The following is an 18,425-nucleotide window of genomic DNA, read 5'->3' on the forward strand; positions in this document are numbered from 1 at the left end:
AAGCCAGAAAAAGCGCAAGAACGAAACACGGGTGGCGACACCTACTTAAGTTCCCGCACCTGGGGGCTGTGACGTCTTGGATTTTGATGGCATCTTCTGGGCCTACTAATTACATATAGCGGTACAGATTGACTACATTGTGTTCTAAAGGAACCAAATATTAAACGTGGCAAGTTTCGGGAACCTTTATTCACCCAACGCGGCCCAAATGCAAAAACACACTTTGGAATCCCTGACGTCACGCTGACGTACTGGTGCTGGGGTTTCGGCTCGAAATTCGAATACTGATACTTGTACCTTCATTGTCTCATCTAATAATCAAACAATTTTTTTGAAATAACTGCCTGCAGGGTTCTCAAACAATGCTTCATTAGTCTAAACTTATTTATTGTTTCGCTTTAGTGTCCCTTTAACTTGTGTGGCACTGAAGTCAATCAAATAAACAGTAACAAGGACAGTTTAAAACTAAAATAAATTATTCTAAATTACTCTGAAATAAGTTATTCCTGCATCAACAAGATGCCCGTATTGTGACAAAGCTCTGCATGCCCGTGGTTGAACGTGCACAGGTTTACTTGAGGGATAAGCACGACACAATTAGATCAAATCTTTTTATTGCACTTTCTGAGCAAGGTTCACAGGCCACTGTTGTGCAACAATAAAAAGTTAAAATGAGCTGCCCAATCATGCCAAATGTACGGCAGACACAACTGTGATTTCTCTACGATTACCATGACCCATACAGCTACTGAAAATCAATGGTGTTTAGCCAATCTCAGTGCAAAGTAGAAACATGAAACCTGCATTTCTCATCTTCATGCCTCATAGAGAGTTTTAGCAATAAAGATATGTTGGGGAACAACATTGCTTGTGACAATACCTTGCAATGCTGTGAGCAATTACAATGCACGACAAACATTCTTGCATTGCATGATCCTCAAAAAAGGAGGATTGTAACACTTTTGTTATGATTATTTCACTCGTGATTCATTTATGGCAGCAGACAAACGGAAGACAGTTGGTCATTACAACAAATATTCTACACACTGTAGTTAAACAGACCGCCACACGACGACGCTACCAGAGCTGTTGCTCTTGTCCCAGTCTTCCAATATTCTGGTACACATATAACTCTAGTACATTTAAAACAAGCTAAAACTTTATACTATGATGGCCTGCCCTCTTTTGCCTAATAGAGTGCTTCTCATGACCTTGGAATGAGACATGCCTCGCAGCTAAAACCGCACTCCTGGCGACACCCTAATTTGCTGCAGGGTGAAGTTATCTCCCCAATCTTAGGGATTCAGCTGCTGTACAACACTTGTTATACAAAATGTTAAATTCATCTTATTTTCACATATCTTTTCTATTTTACATACATTCATTTGACCCGTACAGGTCTACAGCAGGAAGCTAAGTATAAAAGGGATATCTGTGTTCAAGCAGCAATTGCTGCAAACATGTAAGCTAGAAACTCACTAAGTGGCATTCATCATGCCAGGATATTTATTTTTATGGAAACACTGAAGATCTGTGGCAGTTATCGCAATTCTCTCACATCAGCTGGATTAACTAAAGAGTTGGAATGCTACTTGCAAGACAATTGCAGAGCGACATTAGCTAAAGAGAAATATTTCACTTACAAACTCCGTAATTAATCCTGATTGCAGAATTGAAGCAAATTAGTAATGAAGTTAAATCCGTTTAGCAGAAATCTTGCACTGACTGTCACCTTATGGAAATACGCCCTTGAAATCTGTGGCAAAATGAACTGACACTTTGAACTTAACAGTCAGCTCTGACAGTTCAAGTTAACTTTAAGTGCTGATAAGTTGACATGTATCAGCACTCCATTTGTCACAGTGCATAACATATTATACGTTAGGAAAAAGACAAGCATGCAGACACATGCACAAGAAAAGAGAGATGGACAATAGTTGTTAGATTCTCTCTTCTTACGCCCATGCCTAAGTGCCTAGCTTCTATCGAACATAAATTCCTACCAACTAGCTAAATTTTCAACCGTTCTAAGCTTAAAGTGTTAACTGGAGAATCAGAGCATCTCTCCACTGATTTTGAGGATGTAGTTCTCAAAGCTAGTGCCAGGCACAAGATTTATGCTGAATGAATATTACTTCCCTGCTGCTTCACTTCAATTCTGCAAACGAGTCATTCACTTCAAAGTGATTATCTACAGAATTAATCAGCGACTGTTAATTACACAGCATTACTCTACAATTCTTGCAGATAGTGCCACCCCTTCAACCAATCCGGCTGATGTGACAGAAATAGGATATCTACCATAGGAGCTCTTAATAATAAGTCTGTTTCTATTAAAACAGGCAAGATCTTGCGCCGATGAATATCTCTCATGAAGGTTTCAAGAATATTTTGTGCGTGAACAAGAATTACCAGCACCGAACACAAATCTGGTGCTCCCTTTCACATTGGCACACCACTACAAAAGTTGACGGGACATGGGATAGATGCCAAATGGGCAAATGTGATTTCCTGCTCTGTTCAGGCAAAGCACTTATAATTTGATGAATCGCAGTGTACGTCACAAAAGCTACTGCATACGGAAACAGTAAATTCGAGGCTGGGAGCCAAGGCTTCGCAGGAATTCACCTTTTTCACAAATTCCGTGTTCCGTAAGCTTTTGTAGTAAAATGTGTTCTCACACTAAACCCTCTGTACTTCACAATAACGCAACAACAATGCTTGTTGATGAAAATCGAGGCTTTCACTGAATGAATGAATGAAATGAATGAATACTGTCGATCCCTGATATATACAACTCGAAGGGGATTGTGAAATAGTTCGATATATGTATAATTCGAAATACAAAATATGCTTCTCTGAAGGTCACCTGAAACCTCTGCACATCTTGGGCAGTTTCCCGAGATGGTGAAGTGGGAACCTAACAATCTGCTTCTTGAGGGCCGTTTCATAAAAACAAAGGCTGACTTATTTTTTGCTCACGAATGCTGCAAATAGCTCGCGCTGCGGCACGGTCTTCGATATACTGATCGCAATGCTAACCTTAAAAGCCTGCGTCACCCAAACGTGAGACTGCGGTGTATCTTGCTCACGTCGAAGTGCTTGATGTGCATTTTTACACCAGACAAGGTAGATATGAGCGCACCGTGGAAGCAAACTAGCCTGGATACGCACCGTGCTGCCATCAGTGCACTTGTACAGCAAATGGCGCACGAACATGTTCGACCACTTGTCCGTTACAATACCAACAACACTCCGTTTAAACGGCCGATAATAACATGCAAGCAACGAGTTGCATTTCGGAATCGACTTCCTGTTGGAACCAGTAGTCCTTGGACTTCTCAACCACTCTAAAAAGTAAAGGAAAAATCAAACATCCACCTGTTCGTAGCAATTGCTACAAAAGAAACCTATACAGGTTCTTCGAAAGAAAAGCCTCGCAGTTGAAGAAAATTCGTCCTGGTTCGGGACTCGAAGCCAGGACCATTGCCTTTCCGGGCCAGCTGCTCTACCATCTGAGGTAAACAGGTGGCTAGCAGATGGCAGGGCGAAGTCGAATTTGTAAACAACTCAAAGCAAAGGCAAGAGTTTGACGTAATAGTTTTGCGGAAACCTGCAAGGTGGGGGGAAGTAATTAATAAAGGGAAAATGATTCGTCCAAGTGGAGGTGTGAGTCGGACTTCTTTTGGTTGCTTGTGAAATCCTAAAATGCAATTTGCGATAACGAACGGCCGCAGTTTGCACGGGCCTTTCATGTGACATCGAGCGTAACTGAGAGAGCACCTTGCTCATTTTCCCTTTAAGGCATATACTGCACTCTAGATTCCATGTCTTGTTTGACAGCATCTGCCAACACAGTGCCATTCAAAATTTGTCAGCATTGAATATTTCCAACGACGCGAGCAGCCATCGCGTCTCCATTAGAAGAAGCACACTTACAGGGGCACAGCTCAGTGCAGCAGTCAATATATCGAATGTAACGATGAACGGGAGCTCAATGTACGAGCAGTACATTCCTATACCTCTTGCATGGTATTTTACAACTGTTTGACGAAGGCAATAATTTGATATATCTGAGTTTGATATATCCGGGATCGACTGTACAATGCTACTCTTCGGAAGACTCGCAATGAGTTTCACTTTGACTCACTCTTACAAAATCATGCGGCAGACTTCTGCATATGACTTAAGTACACACAATGATGCTTCACAAGTTTGTCACAATTGTGACACTGGAGATCGGTGAAGCTGTCAAAGTACCATCGTGGATAAACGAAAAGTGAATGGAAAAGCACACAGTACTCCTCCCTGTGAGCAAATGATGTGAGCGTGTGATTTTGTGTCCCTATATGTCTCCGGTTGCCAAAAAATGGCATAAGCCTCAAAATGAGAAGTGCTCAAGCCGGAATCATACAGACATCATCCTAAGTGGCAAAAGCGCAAACAAAAGAATGCACTCAACCGAGTCTTAACTTCTTGTGTCATTTGTCCACGATAGTGCAGGTTCACACAAACTAATACACCTAGGGACACATTATTGAAGGGGTGACGACACAACTAAGATGAGTAAACAAAACAAGAAAAAGGGCTTTTCTAATGAGCTAGGTTCAGTGCCTTGAATTGATTGACGCGTACACAATGTTTTTCACAACATCGGGTAGTATGTGTGAATGCATTGGCAGCTGTCATTGTTCAACACCAAGGCTAACTACGACGACTGCCACGATTATGCTAACAATGACCAAGAAAACATAAAGGTCAGAATATCTCAGTGAAAAACTTAGCTTCTGAGAACATATATAATAATGAAAAAAAAAAGATACTATGCCTAAAGATGTCTTTCACTATGACCAAGAAGGCAGTGACGGCATAACATCTCGGTGAAGAATTTTGCGTCATTAAACACATCATAAAAACAAACACAAAGAAAACAACAAATACCATGCCAGAAGATGTCGTCTGTCTCACTATGACCAAGAAGGCAGTGAGGGCATAACATTTTAGCAAATAATTTTGATTGTGAGAGCATACAATAAAACCAAACACAACAAATGCAATGTCTAAAAACACCATCTGCCTCACCATTACCGTGCTCAGGGAAATAGTTTGCTTGAGCGAACATATAATAAATCCAAACACAAAAGAAAAGATACTATGCCTAAACACACCATCTACCTCACACTGTCAGTACTGAATAAAATAAAATAAAAATACAGATACATATTTAGGCACCTGTTTTTCAAATTGATGGCATTCTCAAGAGCTACATTATTACTACAAACATTTTTAAGTGATGCAAAGCTTTGCTTCAGCTGGCCTTTATGCACTCATCTTTATACGCTGTATATCTGCATCAGGGATTACGTCAGCCTCATTTTCCCCACAAAGTGCAAAAATGTGTTCAAGTTGCATCGCATTGAACACTAACAAGGCATCTTTTTTCACAAAAGCAGACGACCCTGTACACCACGTCACATGTGAGGAATCTACAAAGGTCATCACAAAGACAAAACAGACGTTATAAGAGCATGCCAAAAAAAATGGTAATCTTTTTCACTCTGTCGCCAGTCGCCGTTACATTTCTTCCCACAGATTACAATCAAAGAAACCAAGCAGTCCATTCGTCCAATGCAAGGCCTGAACAGCAGTCCTTAACAGTGTAGTACATAGAGTGTCGAATTGCTAAACTGCGTTAATCAACACAAAGGGCACATTTCATCTGGTCTAGTCCGACGGGCTCCTACCTGCATTTCAGGCCCACTGTAAAGCCAAACTGAACATGTCGCACACCGCACAAAAAACCAACTGGCTGACAACAGCAAATGCTATGAAAGAACTTCCCCCCACACATAAAAATAAAAGAAACTGTTCACGAGCATCACTTGAACGGCAGCTTCCACACAAACAAAACACATCTAACACAAAACCTTGATGAGGCAATCGCTCACTGCGTCTCGACAGACCTTTTATACATGTATAGTAAGGCTCACTCTTAAAGGAAATAACTAATTAGCATTCACCCATCGTTTACATTTGAAATACAAAATAAAGGCCTCAGATAACCTTTAATGCATGGCCTGGCATTAATACGTCATATCAGCCACATTACTGTGACATAGTAAAAGGAATGCCACAGTTATGATGCATTACCACTTAGGTGCTTTCTTTTATGAGTGTGCCGTACTATACACCTTACAATTCACTTTTAACACAATGCAGATTGCATTTCATGACGATATCACTCTTCAGTCGTCTTAAGGGCGAAACTTCTGCCCGGAATGCAACTGAATGTGGTTCCTTAAAATTAAATAAAATAATAAAGAAAGTTATAGCCATCTGGTTTCAATATACTACATGCTCCATACCAAGCAATCTATGGCAAAACCAAACCCAGTGATAAGAATCTTATCCTGCAAAACGGAGCAAGGTTTGGCCTTCAGGTGATAAGCACAGCAACACTTGTGTCCCTCAATACATGCAAAAGCACCAGGATGAAAGTTGTTTCTGTGGTCACCAAAGTTGAACTCACGCCGCAACGTTTGCAAGGCTGATTGATGCAGGAGGCATTTGTACGCAAAATAGCTACCATCTCTTTTTCTATTTTTTTCTTCATTTTTCTCATAATTCTGACTGAACTGTCTTAAACCTGACATTGCAACTGCGTTCCACAGCTTGAATGTGTGTCAGTGAGACAAATGTATATCAGTATGACTACACACTGAGTGAATGATGGTGAAGATGAAGTAAAAAATTGTGAATGAAGGTGAATTAAAATGAAATAAACACTTCATCACACTTTTTTGCTCGAGGTTAACCACCCACACTTTTCAAAACAAGATAATAAAGGGGAGGGGGGTATGTCGACGTATGAAGCTATTACGTGCACAACTCATATTTACAGAGGTAGTATATGACATGGCAATATCTTACACAATACACAAGATGCCGGTGACAAGCAAACCTAGCTACAGAGTGTTGTATCATTATAGTGGACAAATATGAACAATTTGCCTGCCTCAACTTCCAACTCGTTTTCGCGTTCAGATTACACATCGAAGTTACATCTAGTGGTGATTTTTGTCAAATGCCACGTTCAACGACAGAGAAACAACATGAAAGACAGGTACCACTGCAAAACGTGACCTTCGACAAAAAATATCACCACTAAGTGGCAGGTACTGGTAAAATTTCTGCGAAAGTGAGGCAATTGTTGAGGTACAAAGAACATTTAAATGTTTATCCTGTAGCAATGCAACACTCTGTACTATATACATTCACACTACGCTGAAGGTGTGGGGCGATGAATCTTTTCTTTTTCACAAGAACGCTGCAGACACGTCTACTGTTTATCACAGTTGAGCCCTTTCACGCCACAAGCAGTAATCGCGCGTAAATCTGGAAAACACATAAATACATCACACACGAGCCTTGGTGGCTAAAAACACCTTTGTGCCCATCTTGAAAAAAATTCTGCGTACATGCATTCTTCATCAGATGTCTGCTATGTGTGCTATTGCGAAATAATGAAATGTGACTGTGATGCCGTCAGACCGAACGATGAGACTGTCGCTGAACTGACAGAACAACGGTGTGTTAGATGTAGTGAAGCGGTGCGCTCTTCATAAAAATCTACTGCGCCAGTATTCTACTGACAGATGGTAGAATCATCTTGTTTTTTTTGTTATTGTGTCTAGATTGTCCTGCTCACATTTTTTAGTCGGCTATGATACGCCGAAAAAAAAAAAAAGTAGAGCAAAAAAGCTGGGCACATACGCAATAACTTACACCAGCGCTTCGCATTCATATTGACAGAACTCATTCTAAATGTGTGCATGAATATGTGTATACACGTATAAATGTATACAACGATTTGCCTTTGATTGAAGCAAGAAAGAAAAAAAAAAAAGCAATGGTTATGTTAAAATGTTGCTGCCCTTTTGCATTGAAAGACAGGATGCATGACGTCTGTCAGACTTGCCATTTCATGAAGAGGCACAATCAGCCCCAAAAGTTTACAGGACATGGGTTCCACGACACATCTGAATTTGTGCTCTGTTAAGGCATAGCACATCTAATTTAAAAAGTCACTTAAGGCTGCAATCACCTACACTGTGATTCATTAAATCAGAGATCAATGATCCACTCTGAGACTGATTTTAAGGCTACGTGCCCTGGCTTTGTGGGAATTCAGCTTTTCCGTAAGTCCCATGTCCCGTAAAGTTCTGCAGGTGACCGTACTGCCCAGTAATGAGCAATGCAATACCACAGCGTATGCAATTCCAAACACTCGCAACAGGTAAAGTGACCATAAAGGCAACAAGCACTTGGCTAAGCAGGTCTCTAAAGCCTTGCAGGTCATGTATTCGAGAGTGTGCGCTGATGAACACGCAGTGTCATCATATGAAAAAGGAAGATAAAGTCACACGCACACACAAGACAGTGACTGTGCAGAGTTCCTGCCGAAAAAGTTGAAACAAAACAAGGGGGAAAAAAAGAAAGAAAATGTCGCATACTGATGGCAAGATGAAAGAGAGAGCAAAGGACATAGAAAAATGACTGTACAGAGATCACAACAGAGAAAGCGAGAGAAAATAGAAAGTATAAAATGATACTGCATTAAAAAAAAAAATGTCTCGCACAAGTGGTGGCAGGCCAGGCCTCACCTTGAATCACTTCCGCCGGCATCATTCACACGAAGCATATTTGCTGCTCAGGTACAAGCACACAATGTTAAAAGAAGGAAAAAAAAAAGCAAGGATAAAAATGCTAGTACTAGTGGATACCCACACTTTGTGAGGTCATGAAACACAAGGAGCGAATCTTTGCGAGTGTGGAAAAAGATGTAGCGATGGAAGTGGCGCTGCTGGCGGCAGATCTGGTCCCCGAGACATGCTCCTTAACGAAAAACGTGTGCACCCCGTGCCGGTAGCCTTGGCGGTTATTGTGCGAGCGGAACTGGGAACAAGGCGGCGAGCCTCTTCTTTTTGGTGGGTTGGGTGGCAGACGGCACGGAGTCTAAAATCTCGGCCGAGTCGGCCTCCGAACTGGGCCTAGTGTCTGAAAGGCATGAACAAAAAAATGTGGTAAGCCTTTATGGACGAAAGTTGTCTACCATCAATAAACCTTCCCAAAATATATTCTATAGTGAAGCTGTCTAAGGGGCCAGCAGTTTTCGTGCGGCGGCGAAGTGGCCGGCTGGCGTGTTCGATAACAAATGTACGGAGTCGTCCACTCTTAGGGAAACGTGTGAGCGTGTGGCCGCGCTCCACGTTTTGCCACATGTGGCTGCCAGGCGAACTACTTTCACAGGCACCACGCTGAGAGCCAGAGGTGGCCCCTACGGCGTGTCGTCTGCTACTTTGGCGACATGTGCAAAGCCTTGTCCGATACTGGCACCGTAGCTTTGCTTGCATCGTGGCACACGAATGCCCATCTTTCGTGCCAACTTTTGTAATGTGCCGAGTGTTTTTGTGGCACAACTAACTATTTGAAGTGGCAAACAGGTAGTCCAAGAACAACAGTTTTTTACAGAAGGGTTATCTGGTTGAATATTTATGCATGACTACCGTATGCATGACTGATATGCCTATGTGCTACTCATCTCAATTTACCCAATGAACTTGTAATTCGTAATAATTTACCTAATGCACTCAAACTGTGCAGTCCAACTTTTTTCAGTAGCACTATGTGTCGAATGGGGAAATGAGATGCAGTCGACAAATATTTTTTTGAGGCTGGTCAGCGACACATGTAGTGCATGTTAAAGTGTACTTGTATTTTCACATTAGGCCATTTTACAGCTGCACACAACTTAGCCGTCCGTTCATTTGGATGGGGCGGTTGCACTGCTATGGCAGCGAAGTTGTATGCTTTTACAGTTAGCGCATTTACAATTAATGGATTAGCTCAGCAGGGTGAGTATAGTACTAAGCCAAGAAGACAGCAAGAGAGACTGGACATACAAGGAAAAGTAGTGACGAAAACATTGTACAATAGGTTCATGATGCAACATGCGCCTCAGCTCTTGAGACTTTCGATGCCTTATAAACACGATCACCCAAATGCCAAGAAGTCCCTCATAACCGCACAACACCTAAACAAGCAGGCATTCTGCGAGGCCTTCTTTACATTTTTGAGCAGTTTGTTTCACGCCAGGCGATAACAGCCAGTACAGCGATACAAAAGACTTTTTATCAGGCATACTGCATCGCGATGTACCTAAGCAAATTTACAACACTAGCATGAGGCAAGGTTTCGTGCATGCCGGCGCAGTAGCAGACGACACGCCGTTTTTTTTGTCTGCTACAGTTCAGTGCGGCAATCACGTCTTGTTTGGCGATTCACTTTCATCTAAGATGCGGAATTCGTGGCAGCTTAGCGCCGAATGTAGTGACTTCAAAATATGCCTAATTTTCATTACCTGCACATTTCCTTACAGCAGAGATTTCGGTGAAAAAGAAAGGGAACGGCAGTAATCAGTGACAAGCTACTTTCAAGCGTGTCAGCTAAAAATAAGAAGGAAACGTTTCTGGCAAGAAGAAAATTTGTGAATATTTTCTATTAGCACCACATGTAGATGCAACACTCCAAATAGCATATTCGCCTTCAGCACAAATGAAACAACCGGTAGCAGCAGTACAAGGCGACAGCTGCACGTCGCTCTGCTCGTGATGGTAAGCAAAGAGCAACACGATGTCAAGGCAACACTCATTAGTTTTGTAGCACTGTTACGTATTCAGTAGCAGGAGGATCACTGGTAGTCGAGAAATGGATGACCAGCACCAAAGCACGGAAGAGAATGTCATTTTACTTTTGTGAAACACACTTTTTGTGCGTTTCCTGACCAATCACATGCAAGCAAAACTAAAGATAAATGAGAGTAATGGTGAATGTGACAATCCTATCTGAAAATGGAAGCGTGAACAAAAGGGAAGCACTGCAGACATAATAAGCGCCTGCATATTTTATTATCCTTTACGAAAAAAGCACGACTACAGGGAGAAATCGGGCTCAACCTGATTGTTCATAAAACTTGATCAGAGTGAAAAAATTGGGCAATATTGGGTTTTACCTAAAAACGACGATCCCCGCATACAAACAACACGTGGTGTGACATAACATAACCTTCGTAAGTTACAGTTCTAATATATCAACAAGTTATTATGTAGAAGACGTTGCAGACTTGCAAGGTATTGTACTAGATGTTACAGGCCAGTTCACTATAAAATGAATGGAGTGATTCATTTCTTACACCGTATTCCTTTCATAGCTTTCACAGCATTGCTTGGTATGTATGAAATGGAACATAGTGTCAGCTGGCACAAGCTGCATTTAGCTGGAAGTCTGAAATAGGAAAACTTAGAGCGACTTCCAAGTGGAGATAGGGAGAGGGTGAATAAGGACGACTACAACCACTTCGCTGTCACCCTTTAACACCATTAGTGCTGACATATCTTATCAAAGGCTCACCATTATCTGCCGTGTCGAACTGCATAAGGTCCCCAGCCGGTGAGATCTCTGGACAGATGACTGGGGATGGCAAGTTGCTTGGAATCGGCCTGTCGAGCAAGTCATCATCCGACGAAGGGAAGAGCTCCAGCAGCTCTGGCTCCGGCAGCGTGCACAGCTGCATGAGCTCTGGCTCTGGACAGAGCTGCATCAGCTCCGGCTCCGGCAGTGGGCAAAGCACCAGCAACTCCGGCTCTGCGCCACTCTCCAAGCTGCTAGCCGTGTCGTCTGCACATGCGTTCAAGTTGTTCACCGGAGAAGGTGCCCTCGTTGGCTCCAACAGGTGCGGCTCCTCCACGGTGACCTTTGGCCCCCTGTCGACCTTCACCAGGCTAACAGACCGCGAATCTTGGTCCCCGGACACGGTGAAGTACTTGGGCACTGACTCAAGCAGCTCTTCTAAGCTTTCGAAATGTAGCTGCTGCAGCGGTGGGGGTTTACCATGTCTGCACGAAAGAAACGAGAAAGGCAGAACACACGAGTAAGAAAAGTCGGTGGGCTTCCTAGCAATTCCTTCGGCTCTGAACTTATTTACTGAAACATAATCGACGGAACATCGGCTGGTCAGGTGCTGACATACCGTATTTTTGCGCACATAACCCGCACCAACATTTTTTAAGTTTGACAGCAAAGTGGGGGTCTGTGTTATATGGAAGTTTCGCCTTGAAGCGTGGCTTCACGGCAATGTGTGCTGCGCTGCCGTGAAGCCACACCTCAAGACAACATTTTCCACCATTCAATGTTTCGTTATCTCTTAGGAAACCCCACCCTCTCCCCACCTCAGCATGTTGAAGCTCCTCCCCTCTTTCATGGTCACCCATATTCCTCCTCTTCATATGTAGCCATTTTGCGTTTAATATTTAGCGAACAGCGCATGTGGCCCTGGCAAACCCATGTCACCCGTCCCCATGGCGCTCCCTCGGTCTAAGCAAAATACGGCGGAGAGCCAAATCAGTGCTCGGATTTGTGGCTTGGTCGTGTTTTCCCCATCGCTGTTGCCCACACGAGGGTTTGTAAGCCTGTGCTGTTATCCACTGTCGTGCGAGTGCTAGCTCCAAAGTGATCCAATTCACGTCACATATCATGCGACTCATTCGCCGATATAATGGCCAGTGTGCAAATCCAGCTTTGTCAGCATTGCTGAAAAATGGGGGAACCGAGCCACTAGCCGTAGATACGTCGTGGATGAGTCATGCATCCGCAAGTGGAGACTTTTTGCTAAGATTTGAGCATTGTTGAATGCAGTTATTTTTGTAGATTATGCGTGCAGATTTTTTTTTTTTTATTCCGAGCTGTTGTAATTGTAACATGCAAAAATACGGTATCACCAATAGAATAGGTCAATGTTCATAGTGAAAGAAAAAAAAAAGAAGAATCTAATGTTTCGTTTTGTGAACAATGAATCTGCACAGAACCCAAAATATCAAGTTGCTTTTTTTTTTTACACTGGTCAGGGATCTGTTGCACTAGCGATTTACGGAGACTGTAGCAGGCCCTTCACAGCAGGTGCCATCGTCTTCTGAAGACAACGACTTGGTGATGTACGTGATATCAGAAAAATGATATATTTTAGCTTGTCTGTAAACTTATTACTCTTGGTGGAAGGCTGATTTACTGCAGTTTATTGCGTGATCTTCACAACGGCGGCTCACAGCAGTCATGCGACCAAGTTGGTCGCAAAGTGACCAGTCTCAAATGGTCACTTTTCTAGAAATGCAACTATCTTGAGCCAGTCACTCGCTGCTCAATTTTTTCAGACATGCGACCATAGTCACAAAACTGCTAAACCAATCACCAACGTGCCAATAATTAGGTTAGTTATATTCTAGTACACCCTAGTTATGTTACATATTTTCGTCCGACGTCCTCCTGCATCAAGCGAAATACAAAGTATGCGCCACCACGGCAGACTGCATGCCTGTAATTGGTGTCTTGCCTTGCGAAGCTGGGGCGCAGCAGTTCCAGCAATGTGTCGAATGTGCACGGTAGCATTTGCAGGAAGCTAAACAGCTGCAAAAGTGCGCACAAGAAAGTGCGCACTAGAAATTACAACTTAGTCTTGCTAATACTCCTCATCATGTGCGCGGAGTTTAAGTGGGAGGTGGCTAGCATGGCCAGGCACTTATCACGAACGGAGGCACGGGCGCATCCACTGATGTTGCTTTTTCTTCCTGGGCTCCCAATCTGCCACGGCCGACACTACGGCAGAGCACATCAGCACAGTGATGTCTTCCTCATCGCTCGAATCAAAATCCATGGCTTTTGCCAGAACGTGGCGAAACCAGCAAAGTGCATGTGAACTGAGTAGATCCACAGAGTGCTCGCTGCGAACGATAATCTCCGTGATTGCGACTTAAAGTTCGCACTCAGCTAGGCTTGCCGGTGTGAGCATCGGTCGCCTCCAGTCGCTTTACCGGTCGCCAGTTGCAAATGGCTGTGCGACCTCCTCAAGTAGCCGGTGTGATTGATCCTTTACTTAGTGCAGCCACACTGTGTCACACGCTTTAACCAGAGAGGACGGAAAGCTATTATTGTCACCTAAACTATTCTGCTTAACTGCTGTTGTAAAGCGTTGCTGGCAACATCACTTCTAACATACGGTCTTTCATTTATTTAACCAGAACGCTCAGGCAACAGAACAATGGTTCAAACGCATTGTATTTGTACAAACATCAGATGATGTTGCTTCCAGCTTTGCACACTGTCGTTTAGGGCTCCGGTAAACGAGTAATCCGCAATTGGGAAGAAGTTTACGGATAAGCTAGAACTTTCTGTAGACTTCGTGCACTATGACCACAGAGCTTCCTACAAAAATCATTCAAGGCAACTGTGGTGGCAGTGTCTATGGGAGCTACAAGAATGGCGTTTCAGCCAGTATGAGAGTGATCTGTAGTGAATAAACTCGCTCGAGGCAAGCACTCTCTGCGAATAGAAGCACGAAGTTTACAAGTTCATAGCTCTGCACCAAGAACAGATATTCCTGTAAACTGCATCCGTTAGAGCATCTAACCCTAAATAAATAATGGAGACAAATTCTGATATATTAATTTATACCTTCAGTGAATGTGTTACATTGTTTGCGAGGGCTTTGCACAAGCTTTACTCAATTATTAGTGGTCTATTTGAGAGTCATGCATAATATATGAATTGCGTCCGCTTTAGATGTACTATTAGATGCAATTTAGACAATTGTGATGTCATTTTCATTGCCGAATCAGAGTTCTAAACTTCATAGTTTCGTTGTCTGACAATCTGCAATTTTCAACAATTTTGATTAAGAAATTGAAGCCTAATAGAAAATCTGCTATCAACAGTCACTAGATTTTAACTTTTCTTGTAAATGCAACAAACCTCATCAAATATGGCTCAATGGTTGCCAAAGAAAACGATTTCTCTTTTTTCATCTACTTAGATAGCGAGTCCCCCGAGCTAAAGCTTCCTCTTAAGAGATCGTTTTTGTCGAATATTTGCATTCCATTTGACCAGAACATCTTGACTAGAACATTTCAAACCCCCCCTCCCCCCCCCCCCCCTTCTAATGAAGAGCAAAGTAGTTCACACTGGTCTATCACACACGCTGCCCTCCTCACCTTCGACGGTAAGCGTCTTCAAGCAAGGCCAAGGAGAGCCGTGGCTCCTCGCCGGGTTCCGTGAGGGACCAGAGCAGACGACGCAGCTGCCAGGCAAGCCGGTACCGAGGCGACAGCTTCACTCGGCCAGCGTCCCGGTAGAAGACAATGCAGTCGTTGTGCTCCAGGCCACGCAGGAGCGAGAGATTCGGGTACGAGCCGCAGCGCTCGTGGAATGCGACCCACAGCTGGTCCAGGTCCATGCTGCTGTCGGGCTCGGACAGCAGGTCGAGGACGCACTCCTCATCCCGCCTCTTCTCCAAGCTGTCTTCTTCGAATTGCCTCGTTTCCTGACCACGGTGGGACCGGTTATCAGTACTGATTGATCGGCTGATTCGTGGGGTTTAAGTACAAAAAGCCCAAGATACCATTTTTGGTAGACCTAGCCCGATACCTTGAAATGCTAATTTAAGGAAATAAATAACTCACAGTAGCATCTTGGATATGCAGGAGGAAAGGTTTAGTTGTATACAACTCGGCGAACCAATATGGTTAATAGTATATTGTACCCAAATATTGCATTTGTGATGAAGTACTTAAATTATTTTGTTTAGCGAAGAAAAAACCTTTGCAAAACACGCTCGTGATTATATAATGTATTCATATTCATTGTTTGCCAATATTACCATTTGTACTTGCCCTTCCTGTTATAATCCCATGAGGGATTGACAGTATGTGAAATAAATAAATAAATAAATTTACTACAGAGGTGAGGCAGGAGGAACGAGAATGGTTACACAATTTAATGTATTGCCGAGATACAGGATGAACTGTGCGAAATTTGCGCCAGACATTCACAAGAATGTCAAATAGGGCAGGCTGGAACTCATTTATGGTAGCAGCGCTTGGCAAACTGAACACTGCTTTGTTTGATACGGCACATACGTCCGTATGGGCAGAAAATGAAAAGAACAGCCATGTTTTCCCTATTCATTTCATGACATTCACAACTATATCGATGCCTTCTGTGTTCTTTACCTTTTCCAAACAAGACTGCCATCTTTTCTTGAAAAAAAAAAGTATAAGCACAATCACAGAGGGTGTAACGTTTTAACACTGCCAAGAACCCTTGAAAGACGACTGCTGGCAGGCTCTGCCGTTTCCTCATTGTAACAGAGGGCTAAACTACTCTCCAGCTTGGTTTCTTCTGACGTCAAGTGTATACTATACTATTTGGGTAGTGACATGGACAGATGTCAGAAGTCTGGGTTGCGATGCTGTGATCTTTACCTGTACCATTTTTTGATATAATAATTTTTTTATTTCAGCATATTATCATGTCTTTCTTTATTTTTGCTGCATAACAGAGAAATAGAATACCCGAGGCGCTTTTTTACCACACTCCTACCAGGGCAACTCATGCATAACAGAACAGACCAAAAGAAAACAGACTTCTTAATTGACGCTCCAGCCACGCTTTGAACATCTACCTTTCTTTGCCATGCCTTCCATGTCCATGAATAGTGAACAGTTCGCTTATCTTGCAGTACGCGTGCCTTCCCAGCACAGTACGAAGACCGGTGGGTGTTTCCCAAATGCGAAGTGCACGCATCCCTGTTGGCATTCGCCAACGGGTTGCTCATGTGAGACCGGAGGGTTGATGCCGTGTAAAAAAAAACACACCTCTTTAGCGACAGGAGCCGGCTGTGATGTTGGATGCCGGTAGCTGGGTGCTAGCCGCACCATTTTCCGGTTGCCACTGTTGCGCACCTGGGCCAAACACAAAGTAACGATTAACGGCGCAGTAAAGGGGGCATTCACACGGGGAAGCAAACCACCTCCCTGTTACGAGGGAAGCGCACCACGTGACGACGATGTCAAGCCTTCGTCAGGTGGCATGGTGACGGGGATCTCCCCGCAGGGACAGGGGGGAGCAATTCTTCCTGGCCTACAAACACGTTCCCAACAGCTGGGAAGGTGGATGCGCCCAGCCATTGCACGCGCATCTGCTCTGCGGCGGCGGACGACCCTGCTGCTCACGGAGGAGGGAAGAGGTGGCTCGTGGGAAATGTCATCCCGGATGCCCCTTCCCCTGATCCCCGGGGGAAGTCCCCAGTGCGAACACCCCTCAAAGGAAATAAGTTGATGATGACGGTGATAATCGTAATTCCTTTAGCATCACTGTGGGGGATAGGCCACATTGAGTTGTATTAAAGATCTATTGATGCCCTTGTCTTCATGTTTATCATCACTCGGGCGACGCTTCAGTCTGCTCTATGCTTGGGCTCCTCGAGCTGCGTGTTCTCATGAATAAATCACTGGCTTCTTGTTACTGGCCTGGTCGGTCGCCTACGTATCTGTCTAGCCTAAGACAAGACCTACAACCTCACTTCAGTTACTATAATGTGGCAACGCAGATGTGATGAAGTCATTGCACCCTATTGCGTCAAGCCTGCATTCACGCTCGTCCCCATCGCTCATCGGCCCACAAAGCTGTAAAGGCACTTTTGTCTTTCTTGAGGGCGACTGGCCTATCCTAACGCCTTTGACTTGCGAAGGCCCTCTGCATGCGTGTGTGAGCTCACTGTGGCCCCCTTTCCTCCCCCTCCCCTCCCTCCCTCTGTCTGTCTCATCTTTCTATTCCCTCTTTCCCATCCCGCAGAGTAGGGTAGCCAACCAGATGCATTTTTGGTTAACACCCCTGCCTTCTCTATTTACTGCTCCTCCTCCTCCTGGTGTACGAGAACAACCGCCAGGAAATCATTGCACTGCGTGACTGGATGGGACACAGTGACCAATGCCAGTGAACTCACTCAAAACTCTGAGAAAGGGTCGACAGAGCTTGCAGAAACCAAGTGTGTCGGGCAGTGAAGTGTCACAGGTTAAAGGCAGCTTCAACCTGGGCAAACCACATGGCAGGATCCTACAGCAAGAACTGTGGTACCTGTACCTGGACCACTACTCGACACTGCCACTGCTGTCTATCTATAGACTATTGGCAAACACACGGCAGCTATGCCCGTGGCGATCATACAGTCTACCGTGTCGCTGTTTGTTGGAATTCCCATGGAAATGCCACCAACGCCTAAGACAATCACAGCCTCAACAAACCCCAAACTTGATACGCACTTACGACCAACACTCCTAAGCTCGACCTCGAACCATGACGTAGCTTTCGTTGGGTATTTATTGGCGCCAATGTGCCTTTGGGCATTTTGGTTGCTGGCTTCCTCAGCATCTTCGCTCTCAGTTTCAACCTACACTTGAGTTGCCTCGTGGACATTACCTCACACTTGCCCTTTCAAGAACTCCTTACTCTGTTCAGCTTCCCGATCGTGTTAAGCCCCA

At 43.9% G+C, this 18,425-nt stretch overlaps 1 protein-coding gene across 2 annotated transcripts in view; it reads right to left on the reverse strand.

Annotated features, from left to right (window-relative positions):
- Window positions 1-597: 597 nt before the first annotated feature.
- The window catches only part of Marf1 (meiosis regulator and mRNA stability factor 1-like protein), a 64,532-nt gene continuing 46,704 nt past the window's right edge, over window positions 598-18,425 (reverse strand). Inside the window, exons 16-19 of one of the 2 annotated variants that reach the window (XM_075701276.1) lie at window positions 16,761-16,847; window positions 15,099-15,427; window positions 11,470-11,954; window positions 598-9,057 (exon numbers count right to left, since the gene is read on the reverse strand). In XM_075701276.1, coding sequence (XP_075557391.1) covers window positions 8,939-9,057; window positions 11,470-11,954; window positions 15,099-15,427; window positions 16,761-16,847 — 1,020 coding nt within the window. In that variant the 3' untranslated portion in view covers window positions 598-8,938. The remainder of the gene's footprint in view (window positions 9,058-11,469; window positions 11,955-15,098; window positions 15,428-16,760; window positions 16,848-18,425) is intronic. The other variant, XM_075701277.1, reaches the window with a different exon arrangement.

Source organism: Dermacentor variabilis, chromosome 8 (genome assembly GCF_050947875.1).
Source record: "Dermacentor variabilis isolate Ectoservices chromosome 8, ASM5094787v1, whole genome shotgun sequence".
In the NCBI taxonomy this organism is placed as follows: Eukaryota; Metazoa; Arthropoda; class Arachnida; order Ixodida; family Ixodidae; genus Dermacentor; species Dermacentor variabilis.